The sequence below is a fragment of the Diaphorina citri genome, unplaced genomic scaffold (assembly GCF_000475195.1).
Source record: "Diaphorina citri unplaced genomic scaffold, Diaci psyllid genome assembly version 1.1 scaffold685, whole genome shotgun sequence".
NCBI classification, from domain to species: Eukaryota; Metazoa; Arthropoda; class Insecta; order Hemiptera; family Psyllidae; genus Diaphorina; species Diaphorina citri.
The window spans coordinates 98,576-108,639 of record NW_007378118.1 but is presented as its reverse complement, the minus strand read 5'-3'; the positions used below and the strand labels follow the sequence as shown (position 1 = coordinate 108,639).

General features: G+C 36.7%; 1 protein-coding gene across 1 annotated transcript in view; it reads left to right on the top strand.

Annotated features, from left to right (window-relative positions):
* Positions 1–10,064, top strand: part of LOC103511184 (diuretic hormone receptor-like) — a 66,468-nt gene that overhangs the window by 12,073 nt on the left and 44,331 nt on the right. Inside the window, exons 5-6 of the mRNA XM_008475902.2 lie at positions 2,106–2,301; positions 7,011–7,104. Of these exons, the coding sequence (XP_008474124.2) occupies positions 2,106–2,301; positions 7,011–7,104 (290 nt within the window). The remainder of the gene's footprint in view (positions 1–2,105; positions 2,302–7,010; positions 7,105–10,064) is intronic.

Sequence of the window (10,064 nt, the reverse complement as noted above, 5' to 3'; positions counted from 1 at the left end):
TATAAAACGTTTTCCATGAGAACGCGTTTCGAGTACAAAATGTGAAGTAGTCACTCGAAAGGTCAGAACTAATGGATACTACTCGTATTCCTGCTGAAGTGGTCAATCAAATTCCTATCAAGTGCCCACTGCTTCATACTGTTGGTATAAAAAATAGAGGATGTATGATCAATATGGAACTAGGTACCTACACCATGCCGTAGTGTTCATGTTTTTAATGGAATTCCAATAGTTTTGAAACCAAAGGGCTGCTTCAAGGATTCCAAAGAGGTTGTCTTTTACTTTGAACTTTTATTAATTTTTTATGAAAGCCGTGTTTTATTTAATTATGCAATGTGCAACATACGGAAAATTAGTGGAGATGCTCGTATTACTAGCAATGTGCGTACCTATGTAAAAATAGTGGAGATGTTTGTTTTACTAATAGACAGTGGCGTAGCGTCCATGTAGGGCGTGTATGGCGGCCATAAACTCAAAAATTCCACTCAAATACCCTTAAATATTGACTTTAAATAATTATTGTATTCTTATTAGATAGAATCTATCTGATATTGTGATAGAAATTAGTGTCCGCCCTACACTTGGAGTTAGACCACGCTACGCCACTGCTAATAGATATTTGTTTGTTTTATCTAACTACAAATTAATACGAACTAAAAAGTTCTGATAAATATGTACATATAGGTATGTATTACAAAACACCTAAAATCCCATTTCAGGATTATGCCTTTTTCCTTGATACCTACTTGTCTCGGTTAAATTTTCCAAGGATACCTATTGTGATCTCTCTCTTTCTCTCTGCCTCTCTCTCTCTATCTATCTATATATCTATCTCTCTATCTTTTTCTCTCGCTGTCTGGCTTCAAATTACGTTGGATTCGAGAATAAATTTAAATAAATTAACGTTTAGTCTTTTCTCGTAATAAAAAAGGAGTTTATAAATATACTAAAATCTTACCGCTGTGCTGTGAATCCGAACTAATTCGCTCAAGGTATTTAGCATAGAAAATGGAAAAAAATAAATACCTACCTGTAATTGGGTACGTGTCTCTAGTCTCTACTAGTAAAACTATTAGAATTTTATAGGGAACACTATTTCTATATTTATTTATATTTCATTTATTTTCTTATTGAAAAGGGAAGACGCTATAATCGTTTTTCACTGAAAGGCTAAGCTGTTTGAAGCTTTTAAAAGCCACTTTCTTTGCTAAGATTTTTTTGAGACAGCTAAATGTATCTGAGTTTCATTTATTATTATTATTTTCATTATTATTATTATTATTATTATTATCTTACGAGTATAATGAGGTACATTGCATGTAAACTTAATATATGAAGTTTGAAAATTGTGTACCTATTTTATAATGAAAGGCTCCAGGGCTGTAACGTCTATGTTGTTTTTTAAGTAGAGATGTTAAAATAATCTAGAGAGAACTCTGGGATTTAAGCCTAATGTCTGAAAAATATGTCAGACTGAAATCTACCTATGTCAGTACTGTCGGTAGGTATCTATGTAGGTACATACCTACCAAGTTCAGTACCTACCTACATCCCTATTTTTTTGCAACCGTTGTGGCATTTCTTTAGGGTAAAGCCTTTATTTTTCAACATTATGGACTTGTTCTTTTATCTCAATGCAGGTACCAATGTAGGTGTTGGAAAGTAGAACGATTTTATCATCAGAATTTTTAATATGGAGATGGATACATAAATGTATGCCAATAATGCATTTATTTATGTATTATTCTGTAATCAATAATGTAGATAAGTTACATATAAAGGATAAACTATAGAGATAGACGGTCAATACGGACTTCGTTCAAAGTTTCCATTATCCATTTATCGATGTTGTTTCAGCTATCGAAATCAAACTTTATATAAATTCTATCAAAACTTATCTACGCGTATGTTTCATATGAAGGATAAACTATAGAGATAGACGGTCAATACGGACTTCGTTCAAAGTTTCCATTATCCATTTATCGATGTTGTTTCAGCTATTTATATAAATTCTATCAAAACTTATCTACGCGTATGTTTTCTTTTATCTCCTTTCAAATTCTGCAAGTCCCTTTCAAAGTCGTTCTATTCTCTTTTGATTTCAGAAAATGCGTCCAAATGGTGCAACGCCAACGGTTCTTGGAACAGTTTTGCCAACTACAGTCTCTGTACGGATATCAAGAAGACCACTCAGGATTTATCAGAACCTGGGATAGAAATCACCACCATGATATATTCGGTTGGATACACCTTGTCCCTCATAGCGCTCATTATAGCAGTCTGGATATTTGTCTACTTCAAGTAAGTCTTCCAGAAAAATCTCTCGGGAGATAACATTAGGTGTATTTCCCTTTCTGAAATTTTTGGAAGCGGAACCAATTCCTATGGCACACCATCTTGGATTTCCTATGATTTCGTACAGACGCCTTACAAGTTTCTCAAAAGGAAAATACACCTATTCTTTCATGTAGGATTTTATAATCACAGTTCAATGAATGTCCGACTGACATGTCCGATTTCAGAGTCCCTCATAGCGCTCATTATAGCAGTCTGGATATTTGTCTACTTCAAGTAAGTCTTCCAGAAAAATCTCTCGGGAGATAACATTAGGGGTTATCTCCCGAGAGCCCCTATTTTCTACTTCTGAGCTACTTGGGCTGGTATTTCTATCCCTTTCTGAAACTTTCGGAAGCGGAACCAATTCCTATGGCGCACCATCTTGGATTTCCTATGATTTCGTACAGACGCCTTACAAGTTTCCCAAAAGGAAAATACACCTATTCTTTCATGTAGGATTTTATAACCACACTAACCACAGTTCAATGAATGTCCGACTGACATGTCCGATTTAAGAGGCCTTTGCGTGCAAGTTCAAAATACCTATATATTCTGTCTGGCGTATTAGATTGTTCGAGCCAAAAGTGACTGTCAAACAAGCCTTGACTAAGGCTTTCCCCTCTTCCGGTCTAATCGATTAATACTGGAATCGATTTAAGAGGCCTTTGCGTGCAAGTTCAAAATACCTAGATATTCTGTCTGGCGTATTAGATTGTTCGAGCCAAAAGTGACTGTCAAACAAGCCTTAACTAAGGCTTTCCCCTCTTCCGGTCTAATCGATTAATACTGGAAAAGCCTCAATTTTCCTCACCAAATGTTACCAGTCTTAAATGGCTGACAAATACTCAAGTTCTCCTTCTCTTTTCTCTTCTCTCCTTCATTTCTCTTTCTCTCTCTCCTCACATTTCTCTCTTTCTCTCCTTCATTTCTCTCTCTCTACCCCGACACACATGATACTGGAATAGCCTCAATTTTCCTCACCAAATGTTACCAGTCTTAAATGGCTGACAAACACTCAAGTTCTCCTTTCTCCTTCTCCTTTTTCTTCTCTCCTTCATTTCTCTTTCTCTCTCTCTCCTTCATTTCTCTCTCTCTCTACCCCGACACACATATTCCCAGCACGGTATCTCCCTCTCTCTTATGGCAAGACATACGCATACTATCTCACTCTCCTCGCAAAGCATACAGCACTCGTTCTTTCTCACTCCTCCCTCATGGGGACTTATGAGAAGGCATACAGTTCTCGCCCTCACTCTTATGGTAAACCGTTCTACTATCTCTTTCCCTCTTATGGTAAAGCGTTCTGCTATCTCTTTCCCTCTTATGGTATTCAAGGGAAATTAGGTACGAAGTGGGGGAAGTCTTTTCATTTCGAAAATTTAATCAACCTTGAGTGGCACGTTCAGTGATAATTGAATTAGGTGTAATAATATGTGACATGACTTTCATATTAGGACGTATGTATCTTCTTCACATTAGCGCTTTCCAAAGAGCTCCCTCAATTATCGCCTTTTTAAACGCTCCCTCCATTAAGGCCCTGGGATAGCAGACCTATCAAACCCCTCATTAGACCCCTTCAGTTCGGGGGCCCTGAGCTAGCTCTCTGGTCTAGATGGCACCTCTTGGTAGTTCTGCTATCTCTTTCCCTCTTATGGTATTCAAGGGAAATTAGGTATGAAGTGGGGGAAGTCTTTTCATTTCGAAAATTTAATCAACTTTGAGTGGCACGCTCAGTGATAATTGAATTAGGTGTAATAATATGTGACATGACTTTCATATTGGGACGTATCTTCTTCACATTGGCGCACATTTTCAAAGAGCTCCCTCAATTATCGCCTTTTTAAACGCTCTGTTCTGCTATCTCTTTCCCTCTTATGGTATTCAAGGGAAATTAGGTATGAAGTGGGGGAAGTCTTTTCATTTCGAAAATTTAATCAACCTTGAGTGGCACGCTCAGTGATAATTGAATTAGGTGTAATAATATGTGACATGACTTTCATATTAGGACGTATCTTCTTCACATTGGCGCTTTTCAAAGAGCTCCCTCAATTATCGCCTTTTTAAACGCTCCATGATTTGAATTTTTATTTTCTCCTTACATATTCCTCCGCTCTTTCTTCTCCTCACACTTATTATCTTCTTCCCCTCTTCCTTTCTTTTTCATACATGTCTACAATAAGAAGAGACAGCGAAATATTATGTCGTCTGTACTTGTTTCAGTCGTGTTGTATGTACATTTGTTATGTAGAAATGCTTGTTCTCGATCATCTACCAAGATTCTCACGAGGATAATGAATGCCTATTATTATTGCTCGTACCCGAGTAATTTTACAGTGTATTTATGTTTGTAAGTCACCTTCGAGGACAAATAAATAGATAAGTATGAGCGTATAACACAAGGCTTAATCTAATTTGGAGTCGAGAAGAAAAAAACTTTATAACACGTTTCATGCCTCCGGGTACGGATGAGATTGGGGCGAAACATACACGCAAATCAAAACGACAAAAGAGAAAAATCACTTTGTTATGATACGAACTTACGGCCTAGATGGCACCTCTTGGTATCCTCTTAATGGGATAGTATATGAACTCACAGCTTTTCTCTGGAATAAACCTGAGTATGCGGACTTTTTAGAGGTGCTGCAGGTGAATTTTGAGAAACTGAGGAGGTTGAATTATACCAGTGAGGGTACTTCTAGGTCTCATCAAGGCCGGGGGATAGCAGCTCGGGCAGGGGAAAAAATACGGGTCACAATAGATCTACAGAGGTCGCAGTGTTAATTGCATACTCTCTCAGGAGAGGAGCAACCAGTCCCAAAATAGAATAGAATAGAAACGCTCTCTCTTCCCTTTTCTCACTCTCTCTTTCCCTTCCTTGCTCTTTCTCTGTCTTTCTTTACCGTTCTTCCTTTCTCTCTATCTCTCTTCTGTATTTCTCTGATGCCACCGATCTCCGATGGCTTCGTAGAACGAACTTACGATAGCTTAACTTGATTGAGGCATCACACACACTTGGAGATAAAAGGAAAAGAGAAAGACGAGAAACTCGAGAAAGATGTCAGAAGAGATAAGGAGACATTTGAGACATTGGTAAGAGAGGAAGTGAAAGAGGGGGAGAGAGAGAGAGAGGAAGAAAGAGGAAGTGAGAGAGGGAGAGAGAGAGAGATAGAGGAAAATGACGAAAGGAAGAGAGATGGAAGATTGTGAAAAATAAGAGAGGTAAAGGGAGATGCAGAGGGAAGTATGTTAAGCGGAAATATCAAAGATATAGGAAAAGTAAATAAAAAAGATAGAGATGTATTAAAAGGGGGCAGAGAAGAAGGAAGAAAGAACGAGAGAGAGAGAGTCAAATTTCGCCTGTGTTATTCTGTACATATTTCTTCACTACTGTCATCTTACCAACTTCTTCTGGATGTTTGTAGAAGGTGAGTTAAGATTTGAATTTATCAACGCCCAGGTCTACAATAATCAGGGAAAAACGTCCAAAATGAACCAACATCAAGTCATACTGAGTCTGTAGACCTAAGGATAAGAAGTTAAAAGATTGTCTTTGCACTCTTTGCTGACAGAGGTAAGTAAAATGTGTAATAATAAACAAAGTGGTGAGTAGTGAATGATTTTTTTTTTCTTATTTTTAAAAATACCTACGTATTAAAAACGTTACTGAACTGGCAAAGTCAAATGTGAATCTGAAAAACAAAGCTAAATAACCAAACAAAATACAAAACGCCTGTTATTAACTAACTAACTTATAGTAACACATTTCACATTCGTGATAAAGTTTTGGACCAGAAAGTTCGACGAGAAAAAAAGTTCATATCTACATTTTGCAGGAATTCTCACTCCTCCCTCATGGGGACTTATGAGAAGGCATACAGTTCTCGCCCTCACTCTTATGGTAAACCGTTCTACTATCTCTTTCCCACTTATGGTAAAGCGTTCTGCTATCTCTTTTCCTCTTATGGTAAAGCGTTCTGCTATCTCTTTCCCTCTTATGGTATTCAAGGGAAATTAGGTATGAAGTGGGGGAAGTCTTTTCATTTCGAAAATTTAATCAACCTTGAGTGGCACGCTCAGTGATAATTGAATTAGGTGTAATAATATGTGACATGACTTTCATATTAGGACGTATCTTCTTCACATTGGCGCTTTTCAAAGAGCTCCCTCAATTATCGCCTTTTTAAACGCTCCCTCCATCAAGGCCCTGGGATAGCAGACCTATCAAACCCCTCATTAGACCCCTTCAGTTCGGGGGCCCTGAGCTAGCTCTCTGGCCTAGATGGCACCTCTTGGTATCCTCTTAATGGGATAGTATATGAACTCACAGCTTTTCTCTGGAATAAACCTGAGTATGCGGACTTTTTAGAGGTGCTGCAGGTGAATTTTGAGAAACTGAGGAGGTTGAATTATACCAGTGAGGGTACTTCTAGGTCTCATCAAGGCCGGGGGATAGCAGCTCGGGCAGGGGAAAAAATACGGGTCACAATAGATCTACATGCCTGTTTTTTTTTTTTTTTTTTTTTTTTTTTTTGATAAATTTTGAAAAACATTAGCAAGTTTTTGCAACCAAAATTAGCGTCCTTTTACTGAACTCTTTAACGTTATTTGACGAAAACTCGTTTCGTTATTGATAAATGTACTAATTTGAATCCTCCATTCTGATTGGTTCACAGGGATCTGAGATGTCTCCGAAACAAGATCCACACCAATCTGATGTGTACTTATATTCTGGCCGATTTCATGTGGATTCTTACCATGACAGTTCAGGTAAGTTGTGGATTTTATGCCAAACTATATTTTTCCCATTTTCTAGACCAAATCCCTTGAAGAAATGACTTCGAATTCACAGGACAGCGCCAGCATTAAGACTTCTTAGAAAAAGAAGAAGAAATATATAGGTAGATAATAAAAAGAAAATGAAGTTTTATAGTTTTTTACGTATATGTGCAAGTTATGGGTGAGTTCTGACAATCAATTCTGATATACTTACAAGCTCATGATAGAAAGTTACTGACCTTTCAATTTTTCAGTTGAAGGACCCGCAATCACGCACTTGTTGAAGCTAAAGCTCCCTTCCGAGATATTAAAACCTGCTTCTTAGTCCTCCTTCCCTTCCGAAAAGGAAAACTTGGAATTTTCAAGAAAGATAAAGTTTCAGACTGAAATGTATCTTGTTTGCTTATGACATACCTACATTTTGAGGCCAAGTTTTACCTTTCCACCAGCTAGCAGCTATTGTGCTTCATTTTGTTTAATTATATCTATGTAATTTGTATATTTACGTATGCCCAGGTATTTCCTTTGTTCACTTATAACTTACTGTCATGAGAAGATTTGTGAGAGGACCCAATTTAAAGATTACAACATGCAAAAATTTAATACCAAAATATTTTTCCCGACTCTCGACTAAAAAAAACGATAGTCTGTGAATCGAACAGACCTCTGCGGTAAACTGTCCATCTTCAATATTGTCTCCTAGTCAATTTCATATTGAGTTCTCTCAAGAACGGAATAAATTACATAAATAATTAGCCTCATCTTCTTGAGCTTATTATTAGCTAGATCTTAACTTCCTCAACCTCAAACAATAGGTTAACTTTCCACATAAACAGTTATTGAAAACAGTAGGAAATTTTGTTTTCTAACTAATAGACAAATCTCCGACGCTCTCTGATTTGGAGTGACTGAGATATTGGCGAAAAAGAGAGAAGAGTTCGGTCAAGTTTGGTGTGGCTTTAATGTAGACCACGGCTCTCATGGGTTTGGAGTGACTGAGATATTGGCGAAAAAGAGAGAAGAGTTCGGTCAAGTTTGGAGTGACTTTAATGTAGACCACGGCTCTCATGGGTTAAAGGCCCGGTTCGACTTGTCGTTCGGAAAAAATATACATATTGGTAAAAGGAAGTAAAAAAATCGGATAAAACTCACGCTCTCATGGGATAATGCAGCTCATTTCACGCTGCACAGATGTGGCCTATCCATTTACCACTTCTTTATTGTCACATTTTCCCCTCAACATAAACCAAATTAATTACTCTTTGATTATATTCCTTGGAGTAAACAAAGAAAAACTTTTAATTAAAGCTAGAAACTTTGGTGCAGCTGAGAATTTCCCGTCTGTTTACTATTGAGGATTAGAAAGTTTTTTTTTTACTTAAAAAATGTTGCAAGAAAGTTAAATGTTGCTTTTAAAGTTAAATACAGCCTTTAACGAGAAGACAAAAAAAACGCCCCATCTCATCCTGCTCGTGTACGGGCAGAGTTAAAAGTAGGCTTTTTAACTGGAGATTTATAACAGTTCTGTTTTACCTGCATTCCATTATTTTCTTCATCCTTTGTGTACAGCTAGATGTTTGAATGGTAGGAACTAGGAATGTAAGAATAGCATTAAAATCCAGGACTTTGCCTTCTTGGTTGCTGGATCGTTATCTACATCATCTTCATTCTACACATAAGAAACGTTTTCCCCTCTTACAATTTCAATACTCATCTGATAAATGTACAAAAGATTCAAAGATTGCTGCTGAAAGAAAAGAATCAGTTTGAATCGGCAATGTAGGCATTTTAGTTTTCGAAACCAGGGTTTTAATTTTTTTACCATCCTGTGTTACCGGGTTGTTTATTATTCCCTTTTCATTTCAGTCTGATGAATAGACAAAAGATCCCTTTGGAAAGAAAGGAAAGGGAAAAAGCCCGGGAAAATTGGTTGAATGTGGTTAGAATACGTCATGTGAAATTCAATATCTCATGAAACTAATGGGAGAATAGGCATGTAGGTAAAACAAGTGAAAGAAAATGTAGGTAGGTAATAAAATTCCATCTATGCAAACTTTGTGTGAAAAATAGCGAAAATGTGCTCCATAAATAATAAATGGCGAAGATCGTTGGAAGAGAGGAGGAGACAAAATTATCATCATAAATATTAAAGAGAGAAAAAAAATGTTGATGGGAAGCTAGTTGGGTTTTTTTTATTTCTTTCAAAACAAATGATACTAATAAATTGATCATAAAAAGTCGCATCCATAGCTTCTTCCTCTTTGTAGATAACTCGTACATTATTGAACAAATAGGATGAAGCATCGTCACTACACTAGTATAGGTATTTGTGGCAGCACGTTTGGCCTACGTATTGACCTGTACTAAATTTTAAATTTATTAAATAAATTTTATTTATTAATGTAACTACTCGTAGGTACCTACAAAGAAATTAGAGGAAGAGGAAAAAAGTCTGCTCAGTTGTTGAATTGCCATGTAAATTGTTAAGTACCTACAAAATAATTAATGTAAACACAATACATAAAACTAGGCTTTTTAACTGGAGATTTATAACAGTTCTGTTTTACCTGCATTCCATTATTTTCTTCATCCTTTGTGTACAGCTAGATATTTGCATGGTAGGAACGTAGGAATAGCATTCAAATCCAGGACTTTACCTTCTTGGTTGCTGGATCGTTATCTACTTCATCTTCATTCTACACATCAGAAACGTTTTTTCCCCCTCTTACAATTTCAATACTCATCTGATAAATGTACAAAAGATTCAAGGATTCCTGCTGAAAGAAAAGAATCACTTTGAATCGACAATGTAGGCATTTTAGCATTCAAAACCAGGGTTTAAAATTTTTACCATCCTGTGTTACCGGATTGTTTATTATTCCCTTTTCATTTCAGTCTGATGAATAGACAAAAGATCCCTCCCTTTGGAAATAAAGGAAAGGGAAAAAGCC